This window comes from Lutra lutra, chromosome 10, assembly GCF_902655055.1.
Source record: "Lutra lutra chromosome 10, mLutLut1.2, whole genome shotgun sequence".
NCBI lineage: Eukaryota > Metazoa > Chordata > Mammalia > Carnivora > Mustelidae > Lutra > Lutra lutra.
Window position 1 is genome coordinate 38,853,250 of NC_062287.1, and position 21,943 is coordinate 38,875,192.

The following is a 21,943-nucleotide window of genomic DNA, read 5'->3' on the forward strand; positions in this document are numbered from 1 at the left end:
GTGGGGAGTCTGTTCTCCCTCTGACCCTCATCTCTCTTTTTCTCTCTCAAATAAATAAATAAATAAATAACATTTAAAAAAGAAGAAAATTTCAGAGGGACTCTGCAGGGACCAGCAGGTCTGATACTATCCTCTGAAAACCCTTGTTAACAGGTGGGCTCTTGGCTCGTGTCTGGGAATGGAACTTAGGGAGGGGCTCCCCACTTCCCTACCATTAATGCCGAACACCTGCATTTCTTCTGGGAGTCTGGAATTTCAGTACATCCCAGGCAGAGGCTGTAGGTGACCCTAGCCTCCAAAAAAACCTTGGAATTTATAAATACAGTTTATAAATATTTTATATATACATAAATATTAAAAATAGAGTTTATAAATATAGCTAAATATCTAATGAGCTCCCCTGGTTGGCAATATTTCATAGCCGTGAGTATGACTATATACCAAGTCCTGGGTCCAAGGGTATCATCCAGATCAGGAGTAGCGCTGGGGACCCCTGACCTGGGCACAGAAAAAGAAGTGACCTTTCCATGGAGACCTAGGTCCAAGCTAGGACCTGACCCCTCTACCTCAGAGAACCAGCAGAGAATGATTACAGACAGGAAAAGCCTTTTTCTTCTTCTGTTTCCCCAACAGAATGGACCTGTGTTATTTCTTAAGTGACGTCTCTGGATTGCTATCATTTTTGAGGCACGGATGGAGATGTAAACAAATTATCTTTCTTCTAAGGGTTGCCACATGAAAGACCCAGACATGAATATTTTCCTGGTGCTCAATTCATGACCCTATCACTGTGCTGTTGGCTTGAAAGGCAAAAGACTTGGAGTATTTTCAACATCCACCTCTCTGGAAATCCTTCTCATTGCTGTTACCCAATCCAGCAAGATGAGGGAGGACTGATGAGGTCCAGGAGATTTCATGGTAGACAACATCAATGAAATTTTCAATCAAGTCTATTTAGCGGAGGGCCGGGATTGTACTGGAACCAAAGACAATGAAGACATGACTTGGCTCAGACTGGCTTGCGTGAGCCAGGGTTGGCTTGACTTTCGGGAATTCGTGAGCCTCTTTACATTACCTGAGTAGGGTGAAATCAGCCATGGTTGGAGTATTTATACCATGGAAGTGGCCTAATGTGCTAAATTGGTGCTCCCTTTCTCTTACCCAGGGGTTTAGCATTTACTTTTTCCGAGGGTGGGTTGGGGGGTAGGGCTTATTGCTGCTGGGGCTCAGACAGGGCTGTTCTCCCGGCCTGCCGGCCCTCCCTCACCAAGGCAAAACAGAGGGTGCCCTTCTGGAGTCCTTCCTGGTCTCCAACTAACCTCTTGTAAGGTCACTGCCTCTTCAAAATATCAAATTGTCCCCCATCCCAACTTCTGTATATCCTTTGACTTTGGCTCCGTGTGAAAAACTTTCTAGAGCTTTCTGGCAGAAACCTCAAGTGCTAATTGTGTTTTAAACTTTAGGATTTTTTGTTTGTTTTTGTTTTTGTTTGGGGAGCCCAGTACTGGAGAAGCTGCCTAGAAGGTGTGGGGAGGTATATAGGAGACATTTCTGCAGAGATGAGTGACTCCACAGCCCCTGTTTTTCCAAGTCCACAGGACTGTGTTCCTTCTCATCAGGGCAAATCCCAGATGTGGGGTATGTGCCCAGTAAGAAGCTACTTAGGATTCCAACACGTGTACACCAGAATCAATGGAAGTATTTCTGGAGATAAGAAGTCTCTGGAGAAAACATCCCCTGGCAAAATAGGACCGCCCAAGTTCCAACGGAGCCAGTAACTGAAGGCGAATAAAAGAAAACACTTAAAAAGGGTCAACACAATTGCTAGTTTTGTTTTTTTTCTTTTTACTTGAAAACTTGTTTTAACCATCAAATTTTGGCAATTACAAACCTGTACACTGTTGGGTTTTTTTGTTTTGTTTTGTTTTGTTTTGTTTTTTTGGGCTGTCTTTTTGTTGTTGTTCTGTTCTTTCTTTCTTTTCTTTTCTTTTTTTTTTTTTAGAAAAAGAACACAAGACTGAGTACTGCCAACAGCAATATATGCAGAAACAATCCATCTGTAAGGGACAAGGCTCACTTGAAGTGCTAGCTTTCCCCTTTGCATAAGGTTTGGTGTGTGGTGTGTGTGCAAGTTTAGGGGAGTTCACATGTGCGTGTGTGTGTGTGTGTGTGTGTGTGTGTGTAAAGAAATGACATACTTCATCTGAACCTGAAATGGCATAAAAATCAGATACTTAGTCACTGGGCAAAACACACTTTTTAAAAAAAATGTCAATACAAACATTTTCTTGGAAACAGAGAAAGTTAAACGAAAACAGTAGAACCCCAAAAAGATTACAGTACATTTTGAAATGATTAAAAAACATCCTTTTCAAATCTAAAGTCCTGTGTGTTTGTTTGTGTGCATGGAGTTACCTTAAAAGTTTGCAGACCAATAGCATGGGTGACTTAGAATTATACTCGATCCCCCAAATTAAAGCATCCTGATAGGCATCAAATACAGTATCTACAAAAAGCCTGGAAAATTGAAACCGTTATATACAATTCTATAAACATTTTAAACACCAAAACATACATCTTTTACAAACCAGCCTGTTTGTAACAGGTAAATTTACAAGACAATCTCTCTGATACAGTGCTTCCATTTCCTGAACACATTTGTCACCTCCTGAAATGCAGTAGTATGGGCTCAGAAAGTTGTCAAGTAGTAGCAATTCTGGTATTTGTTTGCCGGAAAGGGTGCTACGGTCCATACCAATGGGTCCAAACACACTTTGAATGGACTATACGATTCTCTAGTGCATCTTCAACACTGAAAGAGACTAATTATGGCCTTTGTGTAATATTACATACTTGTAATTATTGCTTTTCATTATTACGTAAGGAAAGAAAATCTTACTTTTCCTACCTCTTAGCCAGCTGGCTAAGTATTAACTGATGTCAAACCCACAAATGGTGGCTTTAAACCCTAGAATTATGCAACCCGAAGCTCAAAGCCTTTGTGGATTTCCACCAGAAAAATGTGCAGTTGAATGTCACGGGACGAACACCAGCCTAAACACGTAACCGCCTTCTCACAGACCACACAAAATGAGAACTCTGAAGCAGCACCTCTTCAAATCTCCCTTTCTCATGGTTGGAAGTGAAAAATATAAAACATGCAAGCCTAATGACTTTTAGCAAAACCTGTGCACTGGGAGGGCAGAAGTGTGAAGAAACCAGACAGTTAACTGGGCAGCCCATGCAAAATGAACATCAGATCTTCCCGAATTCGTTCACAGGGAAGTGTTGTCTGGGTCTCACATGATTCCCTGTGGTTATCTCTCTTCTCAGTTCCCGACTTTGATGACGTAGACACAGCATTAGTGGGGGTAGCGGGTGGGGGGAGGGGACGGGGACAGGGTGGGAAGTAAGTAGTCGATGGCCAGTGGTGTCTATCTTTTTTACCTGCTTCTTTTTCAGGCTGTGCTAGTGATTCTCAATGGCAGTTCCAGATAAGTCCCAGGAATGCATGCTAAATGCCCGTTCCAGGTCTTCTGACTGATTGTCTGATAGGGTAAACCTCAAATGCATAGACTTGACCCGTTCTTCCCACTGTCTTCTACAATGGCATTTCACGAATGGGCAGGACATGAGTAAATGGAAAGCTGGCGTGGAATGGAACTCAGCAGCAAAATGCTTGCAGAAGAAAGCATATGAACACCTACTCTATTCATCTTTTACAGCCTCATAGCTTCCGCTCGCTACATGACAAACATCAAAGGTCCAGTCCAGCTACTCTCAACCTCACAAGAATGTGTGTAATACAGGTAAAGTGCCCACAACAGACTATGGAAAATGGCTCCTCGGAGGTAGCACATACGTGATCGAAAAAAAGTCAAGACACTGACTGGCTTACATATTTTCCATGTGGTTCATCATGGCGGAGGGGAGGAGGGGAGAGGAACAAACAGCAGGACTGGGAAGGGGAGGGCGAAAAAAAGAAAAACAGAACTGCATCCAGTAGGTAACACTGTAATCAAAGTCTCACTATAACTGATGCCTGGTCTGAGTTCCATTCTGTAATTAACATTCCATCCTCATTTTAGAAAACATTCATTTGGTAAAAGTAGCATTTTGATAAGTGTCCAAAGAAATGTGTGAATTCTGAAACTACATCCTTACTGGGGGTGGCTGCAAGGAAACTTGAGATCCTAAGGCTTCCAGAGAAATAATCTCCATGAATTCTCTTTGCTAGCATATTCCAAAGCAGGAGTATGAGATGTCGGATGGTCCAGCAGAAGCAGGCAGATACCACGTCCACAGAGGTTTAGTGGTGAACAATTTTATATAGAAAGAATATTAGCCAAATGACGGGTTCTGGTCCCTGCATGAGCTTGGGCAAGTCCTTTCCTCTCTCTGGTCATGTTTCCTCTTTCATAAAAAAATAAAAAAGGGAAGGGGATTAGACAAGCAGATTTTAAGGACCCTTCCAGCTCCTTGGATCAGTGGTGACCCCACCAAGTTCCATGCTGGCCTGACTGCAAGCAGTTCTGTAACCTACAGGGAAAACCAACTATCCCCCAAGTGAAAAGATACCATGTGCTTAAAGGTAATGAATCAAAACATAACACATGCTTGTCTGGTGTACACTTAGCCACAGAGCTCTACTGCAGAAAATCAGGGGAAGATATGCTGAAAAAAGAGGTATTTTATATAGGTCAAAGTGAAAAGAGTGGGCACAATTTTCTTGGGTGACTTCACAATCGCATTAGGGTTCTATTTATTCCTTCATTACCGTGTCAGTCAGGCGTTCTCCCTGGAGGAGAAGCTGTGTAAGCAGTAGGGACTCATCGGCATTAATCTTGTTCCAATATTTCCTGGGGGCAAGAAATGAATTGTTGGTTTTACTTTGATGGTTTCTATGTCATTGCATTATTAAAAGTATAGCAGTGATTCTATTCTAGACCATTAGCTCATCATTTTCTCCGTGATTCTTGCAAATGTGCTTCTTACCTAAGAAAAATACCAGAGACTCTATTCTCAAAAGCAGCCTCAGTGAAATTTCATTTATTTCAAGACCAGAGTGCGGATAATGCTTCCACGAGGAGGTCCGACCAAGAGACGGGGAGAGAAGAAGAGCTGGAAAATCTGTGAAGCGTATCCTGAACTCAGGAAGCTTGGAATGAAGAGGAATTTTTTTGCTTGTTTTTGAAACGAGCTTCAGAAACACTGACTCCCACAAAGCAGTGGACTAAACACAATGGAAGCAACTAAAAATATGTCTGTGCAGATGAGACACAGAACCAGGACAGAACAGTCGACACACCAATGCCATATGCCACCAGAAACCGTGGACACAGAGATTTGCTCATGAAGCAGATAGTGCAAATATGCATTTATTTACCACGGCTGCTGTGCACGCAGCCATAATCTGATTGAAGCAAAAGAGGAGAGTCACTCAACTTGGTAAGTTTCAGCCTCGAGGATGGGGTTACCGTATTTCTGCTGGAATGATTCTCCTGTCAATTTGGGAAACTCTTGGCCGAAGCCCACACGTCAGGAGAGAGGAGAACCCCGGGGAGGTGTAATTAAACATTACACATCTTTCAAATAAGAGTTTCATTCTGGAAAACTGTAACAAAATATTATTTCTTCAAAAACACAGTTTTAAGTCACCATAAATGGCAATACCAAAATAAAGTTAAGTGAACCGGAGCAAAATATGGCATTTGGTGTTTCTCTAACATTGTAGAGATCAGAGAAATTGGAAGGTCTGCCTCTGGCAGGATTTTTAAACACGGTCCTTCTCCTAAAACCTTCACTTTTGCTTTCCTCAAGAGCAGCCTTATGGAGTGCAAGCACATAATTGTATATAGGCCCAGACACACACACTACTATACTCTATACACGAGAACTACTCTACTTTCTTCTTTTTGCAAACATAATTGCATTTATAGTGATGATGCTACGGATTTAAAATAACACTTGGATTTTATCTGCATTATCAAGAACTGTGATTATCCAGCTGAAAACTTTGAAAGTATACTTTTCCCTTTTCCCCCTGAATTTGAATTCTGCTTATACCTCTAATTCCTCTCATTGTAGAGAACAGTGTATCAAAATACACTTTTTTTTTTCTTCCTTGATCCTCAGAACAAAAGCCAATTTCTGCAGTAATATTAAAGTTGTAGCTATGGCCAGGAATATTTACTGGAAAACACAAAAACAGATAATCACATTCTTTCTAATGTTGGAACAATGTTAACCTTCTCCCCGACCCCCAAAATCAAGCCCAAGTATCCTCACATTCCTTCCATTGATACCTTTCTCAAAGATCATAAAGCCCAACTATATTATATGGGATGCTTAACACAAACAAACGAAAATAACTAAGCATACAAACCATGTTACCCAAACCTAATTTTATAGCTGAAAACTGGACAGCTTATTAAAAAAAAATAGAGTTGACTTTAAAGGCTTCAGCCCATTTTCTTTTGTTGTTTTTTTTTTTTTTTAATAATATGTGTTTCTCTTTTCTTTCCCCTAAGAGACTAACTTTTCCAACCATCATAACTACTGTTTTCATCCCCTCCCCCCATTGGCTCAAAATGACATGCAACAATGCGTCTTTGCTCGTTGCCAGTACTAATACTGCCCGCTCTGCTGCTGTAACCCTTCCCGGGTCCCAATACTGCACAAAGCCATATGAGGTGGGCTGTATAACCCAGCAGGTGGTTTATTACCCCTGTAGAAACTCGGTGCCCGTGCTTGGTCGTGAACGCAGGTACCTACTGCAAGGCTATCCGTCCCCGCTAAGAAACTCTCGGAGCCTTTTCTTTTCACCCAGCTGGACAGGAGCTTGCCCGTGACCACGGGACTCGTGAAGAAGTTCCCCGGGGGCAAGTCCCTGTTTCCGTCCTGCTGCTGGCCGTGCAGATGCGAGCCCCACCTCCTTCCCGCGGTTTGGCCCCGGACTGCGCCGAGGGCCCTGGGCAGGCACGCTGTCTACACTTGGGTCTGGTGCTGAGTCTCGAGGAAGGGTATGTGCAGGCTGGCGAGGCTGAGCTCTCCCACGCTCTGGTAGTCACTCATGGCGGCTTCGGAGTCGTCAAAGCCACAGCCGGCCGACACATCCGAGGACGAGGTGCCTCTGGAATTGTGCAAGGATAGAGACGCGCTGTCGGCGGGGCCTGCCGTCTCCGCGCCCTGGTTCAAGCCCACCGCAAAAGTACTAAATTCACAGGCGGCAGGTGGGCCCGCCAAATCCGTGTCGTTGGGGAATGTATGGGGAGGGAGGTACTGGCTGGGGTGGAACTGGGGCCTCCTCCTGCAGTCGGGGCTCAGTGTGCTGGCCAGTGACACAGGCTGGGAGGGCGGCAGGGCCTCATACTGGTCTGGGAAGTCCTCAGGCAGGGGCGGGGGCAGCTGGTCCTGGTTCAGGAACTCCTCCTCGTGCGGGGGAGGGTACTCGCTGTCGATGTCATAGCCGCCCAGGTAGTAATCGCTCTCTAGCTCCCGCGTGCTGCCTTGCTGGGCCGACCCTCCCTCCTGGTTCTCATAGTTGGGCACTTCTTCTATGTCCGACAGGCGGGCCCCGGGCATCCAGTCGGAGGTGTCCCAGTGATAGGCTGTGGGAGAAAAGTCGTGACGGTCAATTTCCTCCAGACCCAAGCTGGGACAGGGCTCGGAAAAGGAATGGACACGGGGAGCTGACATGCAATTAACATCCCAGAGACGCTAAGACTCCGAGGTCCCGTGCATGCTCCTTCTAGGGCTCTATCAGGGACCCACCATGCTCCGGCTTCCTAGACAGTGAGGCGATGGCGACTCAGAGAGAGGGTGCCTGGTGCCACAAGGGATGGCCTACCAGGGCATGTAGAGTAAACCCGGTTCCCGCACCCCCTCCCTGCTAGCCTCTCTTCCTTTCTATATGCTAAATGTAAAGCAAGGCTGGCAGCATGCTTCCGGAGAGAGGAGGGGTGTGGGCCCTACTCTGGTCCCCGGAAGGCAGGGAGATGTGCTGCAAACGGATGAAGGACACACACGGTGGGGAGGGCAGGGGAGGGATGCTGGTGGGACTCTTGCTTCCAATGCCAAGCACACAAGACACCTGGAACATGCAAAATGCAGATCAAAGAACCCCCGGAAGGGACGGAGGGAGAGGGACGGGGAAGAACGAACTCAGCAATTCAAAACGTGGAAGTGAAATGTTATGCTGGGGTCGTGGCAGAGTCACCTCGGTTGTACTTCTGTCCTTGGTCCATGATAGACACTGTTCAAATACAAAGTGAGAGGTAAACCCAATAATCTGGGCCAAATGAAGAGGGTAAAACAGAACATTTCAGATGACTTAAAAACATGCTCCTGTTTCTCCTCCTTGTTCTTGGGGGAATAAAAAGGTAAACCACACCTGTTCCCACCCCTAACTGTACTAAGTCACTAATAAAAGTTACCTGATTGAAATCAATCTCCATAGGATTACAGCTTGGAATGCTTTCTTAAGTATTTCCAGCTTATAATAGAAGCTCAGTACATACATGTTGAATGTAAGAACGAATTTCTTAGTAATATGGATTCCAACTGATTGGGTACTCTTAGAAGGGCTTTTATAAAAAAGAGTACCTCATCTATTTAACAACTTACGAACTAGATTTTTTTTTTTTTCCTCCAGAATGGTAAAATTCACTCCAACCCCTAGAGAAACAACCAATGTCCCTGAGGTTGCCGACTGATTAAAAGCAACCCTGGATCAATGCAACAAGGAAGCCGAATTTCCAAAATGATAACTCTTTTACACAAGAGGCTATGGAAGAAAAAAGTAAATACCTTCATTCTCTATAGTGTCAACTACATTGTTGACAAGCTGAATGACAGTCACAATGGACGCTTGTGGCCAGGAAAAGCAGACAGAGGGGAAGGGAAGGACAGTTTCCGGTTAGTCACGTATTTCGGATAGAAGAGAACTCTTCACAACAATGGCAACATTAAAGGCACAGCAGGCAAACATCCAAAGCCTCCCCAGTCTGCCCATTAGGCAGTGTTCTGGTGCTCGCTTTTATCTGGGGGTCCTGGGGATCCTCAGAATGGAAGGGCCACAGCAGCAAATCTGGAGCCGGTCCTCGGAAAGGCACGGTTGACAGGAAGGCTGGATCATAAATTCACACCTCATGGCCCAGTGAAATCAATCTAGGAAGGCAGTGGCTCATCAAGTTCAAGCTAATTTCTCATTAATAACTCCCAAAGGCTCTCAGGGGAAGACCTCGCTGTTCCCATGGATAATTATTTGTCAGTCAGCCATGCCGCTCTAAACCAAATGCCAGAGATGGAGGATCAGCTCTGCAGGACGGATGGTGTCAGGCTCCCATGATGGCACGGAGAGCCTAGAGCAAACCCAAGGCCCAGCGTCTTCCGGTAAAGCACAGACGGAAGTCAGCGTCTGGCCTCTGAAATCATTAGACTCTGGGAAGGAGAATTCTGTGCTCCATATGGGGTTGCTTTCGCACCCGATACCAGCAGGTTGCCAGAGAGGCAATCAGGCTTAAAATTCAGTTGCTGGAAATTCCTACTACCACCCACTTTCATCAGGAATGATCCAGAAGGTTGAGCATGAAGGGTCAAATGTGTGAGCTTAAGGGGGCACAGAGCAGAGCCCATGAGAACTGTCAGCCAGGTAGCATCACGAGAACTCTGGCCAAAGTGGAAGATATCTGTTCTCGGCTGCTTCTATACAAAATGCCAAGCAGCACCAGCTTTTCTTTGGTTGGAGACGAGGGAAGGAGTAAGCATCACAGCAAACAGATCTGGAGGTATGACCCTGACCTTCTGGGAATAGTCAGAAGAAAGCCACTGTTATGTGGTTTGTTACCCCAGCAGTCAGATACAAGCAGGCTCTGTACCTCTCTGGAATGCCGGGTATCGGGGTAGAAGAGACTGGGGGACAAGGGTCGTGAAAATAGACTATTTTACTTCCGTAATTGTATCTATGGCCTTGGAGCTCCCCTCTTCCTCTATTTACCTGGGGTGCAAAGACTACATCTTTTCCTTTTGTACTTCTGGGCTCAAAATACTCAGCACAGGGTTCAGCACAGGAGAAATGTGGCATGCATATGGGTTGTGTGATCACGTTAATTGATACATATTCAATTTTTGCCAATGGCTTATTGGGAGGGAAATGAAATAAAGTATTGACTAAGAGAATGTTGTCTCTGGGGATGACTACTGGAAATTAGTCTTAATTCACTCCATATAGTAAATTCTCACTGTTTTGTGACCATTTCTGCCACACCTCCTGGCCTGGGGAGACCAACCCATCCTCCAGAGCAGGTTCCTGAGCTCAGAAAACCCAGTCCAGCATTAGGACCCTCTCCATAAAGATAAGTTCACAAGGGTTGATGGCAGCTTTGGAGTGTCAATGAGGTCCAAGAACCATATGGAATGTCCATTTTTCTAAGGAGCTGATTGACAGTCACAGTTTTCATAGAGACTCCAAAGGCCCATGACCCCGGTTCCTGATAAGGGGACTTTAGCTGAATGACAACGCCACTTCTAGGGGAAGGAGGTTCTATGGGAAGGAGGTCTTACCGCTAAAGGAATTTCTAATGATGCAGGGAGGTTGGATACACAGTGAAGGGTGACCAGATCACCAGTTGTAAAATTAAAAAGAAAGAAAGAAAGAAAGAAAGAAAGAAAGAAAGAAAGAAAGAAAGAAAGAAAGAAAGAAAGGGAAAGAAAGAAAGAAAGAAAGAAAGAAAGGAAGAAGGAAAGAAAGAAAGAAAGAAAGAAATCACAGTTTTCTAGAGAGGATCATTTGGGATGAGGTGGTTCCAACAGGAAAAAATCAAAGCGGATGCATTCTTGGAGGTCACAGAACTTGGTCCACCTCTGACAAGGACCCCAGGCCTACCCATAGCAGGTGCTCCTGCCGTGATGACACCGCACAACGGACCAGCCCAAAAAGCTGGTGAACATGCTCTGAAGTCCATGATCAGGCCGAGAAACAGAACTGGTCACCGTACCCTCCTCCCTACCCACTGTCAGCACAGGGGGCAAAGCCACAGAGGAACACAGCTACTACAGAGGGCTTACCATTGTCGTCGCCAGAATCCGACTGGAAGGAGCTCAGGGACTGAACCTCAGAGTTGCTGCCTTTATTACTGCCTGCGAAACAGGTCACTTCTCCGGGATCATCGACCCCTTTGTCTTTGCGGACAGCCAGAGAGAAAGCAGAAATGACACTGGTTACCTTGTGCAGATGTCTAGCCCGCCTGCCCCCAGAGTTCACTTCTCCGAGCTCTTTCATTTGCTTCGAGAAAATAAATTAGTTCCACAATAGAAAATTGATTGTGCCACTGGGGGCAAAGGTCTGTCAATCAAGTGATTTACATTATGGATTTGAAACCCTTAACCCGTGGTAAATGAGCTTCCAGATCGCTGACAGCCAAAAGGAACTGTTCCCTCCTCAAAGCAAGTTGACTAAGTGAAGAGTGAAGGCAGGATGAAGCGGCCGGGCTGCTCTTTGCCATTCAGAGTTAATTTAAATCATTTACATGAACCGACATAGTGTCAACACCAGGTTAAATGAGATTACTTATAAAATAAGGGTATAAATATTTTATAGGTAAGAATGCCATTAAATTCATCCCAACTTTCATCTCTGGGGAGCGAGTGGAGTTCTCCATCTTGCCTCCTAGAGGGCAGCGTCACACCACTTTTGGGAGCAACAGTGTTTGGAATCTGTGTGGTAAGAGGGCAGTCAACGGTGTGGACCTGTTCTCATCTGCCCACTTCCCCTTTTTGGCTATCCAGAGACAGCCTGAACAACACACACACACACACACACACACACACACACACACACACTCACTCACTCTACAGGGCTATTTTCTTATTTGATGGACTAAAGAAAGCAATAAAAACAAGCCATATCTTGAAGTTGTCAAGTAAAAAAATGAATTAGTTGCCTAGAGATTGTCTTGCCAGCTAACTCTGCCTTGCTTAACAAAGAAGGAAATCTACTCAATAAAAACATAATAATACTTTTGGGGGAAATGTGAGTTTTGGCCTGAGGTAAATTCTGGAAATAAAGCTGTCACATTAGGAAGCGAGTAGAGGAGAAGGATCACCAGGAGAAGCTTCAAATCATCACGAAACATGATGGGAAGAAGAGACAGGGACTTGTGATTAAGGGAGCAGTTGTTCCCCTTTGTGACGGTGGAAATCACTGTTTCCTTCACAAAGGGTGAGGTTAATATTGGGTACCGAGACTCCACATCCGCTGTCAGATGCCGAAAGCACAGTGGGACCAGGAGCTGGATAAACAACTGATCTAAGCGGAGAGAGACGCCTGAGAGGAGTTCACCTCCCAAAAGCCATGCTGCCCCAAATACCAAGATATGTCTCAGAAAAGCAGCAGGTAATGGCCGGGCTTAGCGCCAAACACCAGGAAGGGAACAACAAATGATCCATCCCGGTGAAGGCTGTGCATAAAACTCCTTCCTCCACCTCATTTATTCCACCCTCTCTTTTTTCATTGTTAAATAAAAAACAGCCTTTCCAAGAGCTGGTGGACTGGCAAGGCTTTAGTGAAGTCATTTGACAGGGAATGCATTTATAGTGAAAATCCAAGGGCAACAACTTACAAGAGTGTCTACAGGAAGACAGACTCCGCAGATAGTGTGGTTGGGTGGCCCCAGAAAAGAACAGAGACCCTCTTATGTTATCAGGGGTCCTCTCCCAATTTATCCCTCTCCCTCCTGCTAAAGCTCCCAATAGGAGTATTGGTAAGAGCACAGGCTGTGGACCGTGATGGGCCTGGTCCTAGTCCTCATCACTCCTTCTACTACCTATTTGTTCTTAAGCTGCTATCTCAGCCAACTACTCCTTCAATTGGGTGCCCACATGGGCCTCTGGGAGGATTTAAGAAGATCCAACATATGGCAAACGTTCACCTGCTGCTTCCATTGTCTCCCCAAAGCTCTTTGTCCTTAGTGTTTACATTCTGGATTCTCTCTTGACGACCCACTGAAACACCCTTCGATGACCAAAGATCTTCTAGGTGTCAACCACACTGCTGTTGTTTTTTTCTTAAGCCTGTGTCCTTCTGGACCATTTTACAGTACTCAACCCCACTAACTTTATCAACAGTCTTGGCTTCTGCACAGCTGGCATGTCCTCTGTCCCTGCTCTCTTTGTTGGCAACTGTTTGCCTCCCTTCTTGGCCTCTGCCTTCTGCCCACCTCCCACATGTGGGCATCTCCAAGTTCTTTTGGAGGTCCAGTCTGGCCATCTTTATTCTTGCTCCCTCGGTGAGCTCATCACTGCCCCCTTCCCCAAGATTTAACCATTGTGCATCCAGATGATGTCCAAACTTTCATCTCTAGCCTACTCTTTCTCCTGAACAAGAGAACCTGTCAGGTAACCCTCATGTGCCCCCTACCCTCATCAAGCTGCTTCCTGCTTCTGGAAGGCCCTCTCCAATAGTTTCCGACCAAGATCTAACTTATGCTTGAAGACACAGCAGGAATTCCCTCTTTCTCCCCAGAGATGCCCTTCACCTCCTCTGCTCATAGGCTCTCCAGCGTCACTTGAAAACAGTGTTCCCCCAACCCTCTACCCCAACATGTATCATAGTACTAAAACCCCAGCCTTTGGAAACTCCTGCTACAAGGGCAAATCTGCTGCTGAAATATAAAGCCATATGGCCTGATGAAAAGTCACAGGTTACAATAGAGCTTGCCTTAGCTTCATCCTCACCGTGTTAGGACAGGGAAATCAAGCACCATTGCTCAATTAGATGTTCATTAGCTGTTCATGGAAGATAGCTAACTAGTCTCTGCTTTCCCTCCTCTTTGGTCCTTTTTAGTCTGTTCTCCATGGGTCAGTCAGGGCCATCTTTCAAAAATGTAAATTGGATCATGCTGCTTCCCTGCTTAAAAACTTGCACTCGTGTTGCCATTAAAATGCATTCACTTTCCCTTGTTGCTCACCAATCTCCAACTACCTTGACCTCCTTTCTGTTCTTCAGCATGTCAAGGCCTTTCCCACCACAGAGCATTTGCACCTATGGCTCTCTGGCTAGAATATTGCCCCCATGAGGCCTGAGGGAGAGGGAAATACCACTACCTGGACTGGACTTTTCCTACCTTGAGGTTCACCCTCTTATTTCATGGACGCTGCATTCCAGCCAAACAGAATGTCTGGTTTTCCAGTTGTGTGGGTCCCTCTGCCTTTCCCCAGACATTTAATCCACCATGGTCCAACTCAGTTTTCTCTCTGCTCCTCTCAAGTCTTCACCTTAAGTCTAGAAATACTCTCTTCTTCTGACCTTCTGGAACACGTTTTCTGTATATCACTTCTGTCACCACACTGCTTGCATTACACCAATGGCATGCTAGTGTGAGTATAGCATGGGTTTTTAGAGCTGGTGGCTCTGGATTGGCCCACCAGTTCTGCTGCCTCTTCCTAGCTCTGTGGCTTGGACACCTGATGCATGCTCTAGGAGCCTCACTTTCCCCATCTGTCAAAGAGGGATAAGAACCAGAGCGATTTTTCTGGACACTCAGCCAGAACATGTCACAGGGAGTGCCCTGCCCAGGCGGGTTCTCTCTCCTTTACCCGATTTCCTTCCCCAGTGCCAGGCACACCACAGCTCGCAGCGACAGTAAAGGCACAAGCAGACCCACGAAAGCCTCCTACTCACTGTCGGTTCCTGCGTCCCAGCCATTCTTCCGGATGGAATCGCAGTCCGAGCGGCAGGGCGACACAGCAGGCAGGTTGGGGGCCACGCTGCACACGACTACACCACGCCTGGCTGTCAGGATGCGTGGGGACTCCGGGTGGAACGTGGTCATCTCCTGATGCTCGCCCCCCAGCCCGTCCACGATCTTATCCAGGTTGCTCCTGGAGTCGCTCTGGAAGCACGGCGTGTAGGCCATGGGGCGCACGGGCACCTGCGGGGGCCCCACCTCCTGGTAGACGTTGCGGCAGTCCCCGCTGCCGCGCAGGTTCCGGAACGGGATGCCGTTGCTCTTGTTGAGCAGGGCGGCTGTGGCGGGGTCCTGCACCAGCGTGATGTTGTTGCGCGAGTAGTTCTTGCGGAAGACCTTCTTGCGGAAGACGATGAAGAGGATGACCAGGATGAAGATGACGAAGAGGACCACGGCGATGCCGATGAGCTCCTCCTTGCCCACGTACGAGTGGCCGGCCTGGATGTTGGGCACGACCACGGGCCGCAGCCCGCAGTACTGGCCCACATAGCCTGGCGTGCAGTTGCACACGAAGGAGCCGAACACGTTGACGCAGGAGCCCCCGTTCTCACACTCCTCCCGCTCGCACTCATTGACGTCCTCCTCGCACCTTCGGGACAAAACACAAAACCCCTCTCAGACAGCGGGCCACGCAGCACTGTTCCCGGCGGCCTTCTTTACAAGAAGGACAGCGCCCCAAAGTCATGTGAAGCGAGACAAAGATAGAGTGATGGTGTGCGTGTGTGCGTGTCTGTGTTGGCGGGGGAGGGAGGTGGTGGGCACCTCAGCAGGTGGCCCGAGTTGTCAGGGTGAGTTAAGGTACTTCTCCCAACCAACCGGATCTCTCCCAGATACTCCGACCCCCTCCAGACGGGAGTAGGGCAAAAGAGGTCGGGAGGGAAGAGGAGAAAGAACAGATGCTGTTGGAGAGGGACTGGTCTCCGATCCTCGGGGCCGGATGCACTGCAGGGTTTAAATTTTTGCAATTTGAGAAATGTCATGCAGTACATGTCTTTCCCGTTCTGTAACACACCCACCCCACTGCTGGAACTGGTCCTGCCACAGGACCCCAGAATGAAACTATACCGTGCCTCTATGACAAAATATACGGACATTCACACTAAATCAGAGAAATAAAGACTAGAGGTAGTCTTGGAGCAGTTTTGGCCAGTTTTGCCACCAAGTTAGTTTGCCACTAACTTATCCTAAACCCTTTTAGTTCCCTGAGCTGCTAAGATTGAACTGCAGAGGAAAAGCAGTGAACCTGTATAACTTATACAGGCTTTCCCAAGAGGAAGAAATCCTTGGTTCAACAGTTCCGGTAATTTTAGGTCCCTCTGGGAACTGTGTGTGTGTGTGTGTGTTTATGTGTGTAGGGTGCATAACAGAGAGAGTGGACAGGTGGAGGGCTAAAGATCTATATATCTTACAGATTCTGTGCTTACCATAAAGGTTAGTACTAATGCAGATGACCAGGAAAAAAATGATTAAAGCATTCGAAAGAAAAATAATTAAATCAACTTTATTCTTTTTAAAGTAATCCGTGACTCCCATTGAGTGTAATTATAAGGCAAACATTTCAGTCCTTTTCTTTGTTAGTTTAACATTACATGAGAACATAGACCTTACTCCTTCTCCTTCACTTTTCTCTTCACTTCAGCAATTGTTTCGGTGTGTTCTTTTAAAAGGTGTGATCACTTATATCTTTGGTAATCCACCACCTTTTAAAATGTAGTCAAACGTTCCTAATTTGAACAGATTGAGGCCAGGTCATTTGGAAATTAGAATCACAGAGTATTTAAAAATAAATGCAGCTTTATTACTTTAAATTACATCCAACCATTCAAAGTCCTCTAAGTATTTCCTGGTAAAGTCCTCGGGAGATTTGCTTTAATGAATACATAAGACTGATCTGTAATTAGAATATCACTTGCTTGGGATTACATATATATACTTCTCAAATGATCAAGGATGGTTGGAAGTGGCGTTTTACTAAGAGCTTAAAACATTCCCTTTCCATTTGGCTCACACCTTAATTTCCCTCATTTCTTGGGGGATAAAGAGTTTGCAAAGGAAAGGTAGGCTCTAGTTTCTCAGAATGATCATAAAACATTAGGCGGTAGAGTCCAGTTAATGAGTTCTGGGGAAATGGGTAGTATGTCTGTCTCAGAATTATACTGGAAATATAAGAGGTCATAGATGATTTTCTTTAAAAGAACTGTTTTCCTAACTACAGAACACATAGTAATTATGTAAAAATTTGCAAATAGAGACGCATAAAGTTAAAAAAGTATAAATTACTAACAACCCCATTACCCAGAGATAATCCCTGTTAACAGTTATATCATTTGTAAGCCCTCTTTTTGTAAAGATATTAACCTTATGCCTGTCCTACTAGTGGTAGGTAAGTCTTTTATCCCCTCTAATTGTTTACTGTTTGGCTTTCTTAGCAACAAGAAGCAGAGGAGAGGAAGGCTTGTTTGCACAATCTCACTTACGTGACTCCAGTGAGCCCAGCTTTGCAATTGCAGATGAAAGTGTTCCCTATGGGGTCGCAGGAGCCTCCGTTCTGGCAGGGGTTTGGGAAGCAAGCTGTGATCTCCGACTCACAGTTTCTTCCAGTGAACTGTGAGAGACAGGTACACTGATAGCCTAGAGAGACAGAGGTCCTCATGAGCCACAGTGCCATTGGCAATGGTTGGAGTGCAGGGACTTGGCCATCACTCCCCTTCCCGACTCCTCCTTAACCAAATCTTTGGTGGGGCCCAGATTCCAAAGATGATTATCGTATTGGTTATTTTGAACTTGGGACTCATTTGCCACAAAGATGCCAAGTAACGCTTTGGATCCCCCACTAGTCCACAAAAACACACCTAATTAACCACAGGCCTAAATGAGAGTGAGACTGGTAAGAGACACCCAAGGAACAGACTCGGAAGAGCAGAGGCCAAGATGGGGAGAAGATGCTTTCCCCAGCACACTCCTTCATAAAAGGCAGGATGCTTCCAGGGATAAGCGCTTTACCCAAGGTACCATGCAAGCTCCTTTCCTGAACCCCATGCCCCTTCTCTGCTTAGCCAAGAACCGCAATTCCCACCGGGAGAGGAGGTGAGGGGAGGACAGGTAACATGAGGATATATATTGACTCAAATGAGCCTCAGTTTCACAGATGCACGGGGAAATGGAAGAATCCCAGCCTTCACCCAGCTCCTGTATTTGGTCCCTGATTTTCACATCTTTATCCACTTTCTCTATTTCTGCTCATGAACCCATCAGGAGGAAATGGGGAGTAGCATCCTTACCACCAGGAATATTAAGTGTCAGAGAAGGTAAGATTCTAAGAGGACAGTGGCATTATTTACCTCTCAGAGATGGAAGGGATGAATAATTAGTAAGGGTTTTCTTTTGCCTACTTTAAAAAAATTAAAATTCCTTTTCCTATTAAAGGTATAATGCACGTAGTAAAGAGTCCGATGGTTCTCTAAGTCCCACTTAGTACAACAGCAGCCCTACATGCCATTGAACAGGAAAGCTGACCTTTGAACAACATGGGTTTGAACTGCCTCTGCTCACTTATGCATGAACTTTTTACAGTTTGGTACTGTAAATGTATTTTCTCTTCCCTATGATTTCCTTAATAACATCTTCTTTTCTCTAGCTTACTCTATTGGGCAAATACAGTATATAATACGTAGAGCATACACGATATGTTTTCATTGGCTGTTATGTCTTCGGTAAGTCCTCATGTCAATAGTGGGCTATATTCAGGGGTTAAGTTTTGGGGAGTCAAAAGGTATACAGAGATTTTGGCTGTGCAGGGGATCGGCGTCCCTAACTCTCATGTGGTTCAAGGGCCAGCTGTACTTACTGCTAATTCAACACCGAACTCTTCAGGAACTAGTTCTCTCTGGGTGTTGCTATTTGGCCTGGTGTTCTGTATTTTTATACGCTGGAGAAATCTTTCCTCTGAGGCCTTCTGACTGACAGCCTCTGAGGCTGCTGTCCCTGGGATTGCCCTCTCAGCTCTCCTGGGCTGGATCTAGTGTTTTTGGTATCCCCTATCTTCCTAATTTCTTGGCTTACTCTCTATTTCCTTAGGATCCATCCTACGGTAGCTGAGAAAGGGTTTGCAGGTCAATGTTGTGAGACCGTGCATAGCTGGATATGTCTTTACTTCACCTTTACCCCTCTTTGGTAGGCTGTGCCCAGAATTCTGAACAATTCCTTCCATGTGGCCTTTGAGAAATCCAAGGCCTTTTGGTCCCTGAAGTTTGTACGGGACCTGGTTTCTTTTCCTCTACAGCGACATGGAAGATCTACTCTTGGCCCCCAATTTTCTGAGATTTCACCATGATTTGCTGTAGTGTGGGTTTATTTCAATTGGCACTGGGCACTCTGGAAATTCTTGTCCTTTAACTTCTTCAGAAAATTTAATTATTTCATTGATGATTTCCATTCCTTTGTTTCCCCGGTTCCATCTTTATGGAAGTTTTATGATTTGGATCTCAGATCTCCTGGACCTTCCTCTAATTATTTTTCTTATATTACATCTCCATGGGTTTTTTTTTCTGTGCTTTCTGAGATTCTCATCATCTGAAACTTTTACTGAGATTTTCATTTATGTTGTCATTTTCCAGTAGCTCTTTTTTTGTTCACTAAGGTTTCCTGTGTGTGTGTGTGTGTGTGTGTGTTTAAACAATAGCACAATAGCATCCTGCTCATGTTTTGTGGTTACAATATCTTATCTCTCGAGGTTATTAATATTTTTATGAAGTTTTCTCCCTGCATAGTTTTGTCCAGGTTGTTTGTTCTCTGTTTCTTTGCTTTGGTCTCTGCAATGGTGAATTTCATGTGTCAGTGGGACCAGGGTATGGTGTCCAACTGTTGGACAAACACCAGTCCAGGTGATAGTGTGAGGGTATCTGTGGATATGATTAACACTTACAATTAACTGACTTGAAGCGAAGCAGATTACCCTCCATGATATGGGCTAGACCTTATTCATTCATTTGACTGCTTTAAGAAGGAGGAATTCTGCAGCAACAGAAATTGTGCCTGAGTTTCTAGCCTGCTGGCCTGCCCTATAATTTCAAATTCAAGACTACAAAATCAATTCTTCCCTGAATTTCCAGCCTCTTGGCCTACCCCATAAATCGGTGATTTGCCAGCCCCACAATTGTATGAGTCAATTCCTTAAAACCTATCTATCATCTATCTAACCATCCTATTGGTTCTGCTTCTCTGGAGAAGCTTACTACATTCTTTATCTTCCAAATTAGAGGATTTCCGACCTTGTCCAGCTATCCCTCCTAATCAGCTCAGATCGCAGAGTGGGACAGTAGGAAATTAGAAATCTGATGGGAAGCTCTGAGCACATGAGTGGGGTTTGTCAACTGTGATACTGTGATACTGTTTCAGTACCACTGGGTTGGTAAATTTCCCCACTTATGACCCTTATCACTTGCCCAGAGGGAGAGTGAAGGCCTGGTTTCTAACATTCAGGGGACTGGATGGTGGGAGAGGAGGGATGGCTGTGGGTCTCAGCATCCAATGAACACATGAGATTCACTTCTACCCACCCCAGTTCTGACTAAGTGCAGGGCAGACCCAGGCCCTCCCTGCACCCTGTCTTCTCACCCCTGCAATCCACCATCACCTTCAGGCTCTGCCAGGGCAAGGGGGGGGGGGGCGTGATCACCTGGCTGCACAGAGAGAAGGCGGGAATCTAGGGTTCTGACTGCCTCTCAAACAGGTTTTTGACCAATTCTTATTTTAAGCACTTCTCCCCATCTCTTACCTGTCTAGAAGTGACTAATGCCTCCCGTTCCTGAGCTTTTTGGGGATTCAGTTCCCAGACTCCCTTCTGCTGGTCAACATTTCAGCCTCTCGAAGCTTTACTTCTCTCTTCCTTACCACCTGTCCCTTTGCCTCCCACCTTCACCCTTGGTTGATGCTGTCTCCTTTTCAAGTCCCCTTACTCCTCGGGGCTTCTGGCTTATGAAAATGCTCTTACTCATGTGGTGGTGGGATTGTGATGGAGAGCGCCACATTACCTGGAGGCGACCAATGAGACTTTCCTCATTTCTAAGATCTTTTGTAAATGCTATAAATAACCATTCTCACTCTTAGCTGAAGGGTTCTTGGGCTAATCTCTGTTCCCCAGTGACTGAGGTTAAGATTTTATAGATCGATTTTTTAAAGTTTATTTATTTATTTATTTATTGATTTTAGTAATCTCTACACCAAACAGGGGGCTCAAACTCATGATCTCGGAGATCAAGAGTCACATGGTCTTCCTGCTGAGCCAGCCAGGTGCTCCTATAGATTGATTTCTATAGGCATAACATAGTTAAAAATCTCTGGATTGAAATAGTATATATGCTCGTTTATGTGTACTCAACCCACAATACGGAGATCTCTCACATTGAGGGGGACCTTATGACTGTCTGGGTGTTCCTACATTCTGAGAAAGACTTGCCTTTGGGAGGCAGGTGCAGGAGGCAAGAGAGAACTCTTTACATTCACAAAAGGAGGGGGCCGTGTGGTCCCAGCCTCCCAGGTACCAAGAAGCACAAAGGGCCAGAGACTGAGGCTCCGACAGAGACACGGTGCTCTTGAATGCAACAACAGTGAAACACCAGGGAACTAACTCTTAAGGAAAGAACGTTGTTGATGCAAACTGTGTCCAAAGGCGGTCGACCTGAAGTCTGCAGACAGGGTGCATGAGTCTGAGGTATGCTTGCTTTAAATTATGCTGACTTGGAATTTTTTTTTTTTTTTTTCCAATTTGGGAAGCTGCTCGCCCTAATGGAGTCAAATGGGATTGATGAAAACAGTTAGAACTGGGAAAAATGTGTCTTTGTGTCACCTGGCTAGTTCTTGGCCAGAAAAGCATGCCATTTAGAGATAGAGTAACCTGTGAGGATGAATTAGACTCCCTTCTTGACTAAAGGGAGGGAAGCTACAACCATAGGAGAGAACTTAAAGGAACATCAGTGATGAGGTGGGAGGGAAGCCAAAGGGGCAATCTAAGGCAAGGTGGGTTGGGGTGGGTAAAACTCCCCCCTCTCCAGCTCCTACTGGCAAGCTTCCTACAATTCCCCAAATAAAGCCACAGCAGAAGACGTTGGGAGGAAGGGAGGCACAAGGAAGTCCTGTCTGGAAATAAGGGACATTTGAATTACTATCATGGAAACTGGATTCTAACTAAGGTCATG

At 45.6% G+C, this 21,943-nt stretch overlaps 1 protein-coding gene across 2 annotated transcripts in view; it reads right to left on the bottom strand.

Moving 5' to 3' along the window:
- Positions 1-1,940: 1,940 nt before the first annotated feature.
- Positions 1,941-21,943, bottom strand: part of FAT3 (FAT atypical cadherin 3) — a 672,146-nt gene continuing 652,143 nt past the window's right edge. The window contains exons 23-28 of one of the 2 annotated variants that reach the window (XM_047692974.1): positions 17,225-17,378; positions 14,681-15,336; positions 11,068-11,181; positions 8,809-8,868; positions 8,219-8,254; positions 1,941-7,610 (exon numbers count right to left, since the gene is read on the bottom strand). In XM_047692974.1, coding sequence (XP_047548930.1) covers positions 6,988-7,610; positions 8,219-8,254; positions 8,809-8,868; positions 11,068-11,181; positions 14,681-15,336; positions 17,225-17,378 — 1,643 coding nt within the window. In that variant the 3' untranslated portion in view covers positions 1,941-6,987. The remainder of the gene's footprint in view (positions 7,611-8,218; positions 8,255-8,808; positions 8,869-11,067; positions 11,182-14,680; positions 15,337-17,224; positions 17,379-21,943) is intronic. The other variant, XM_047692975.1, reaches the window with a different exon arrangement.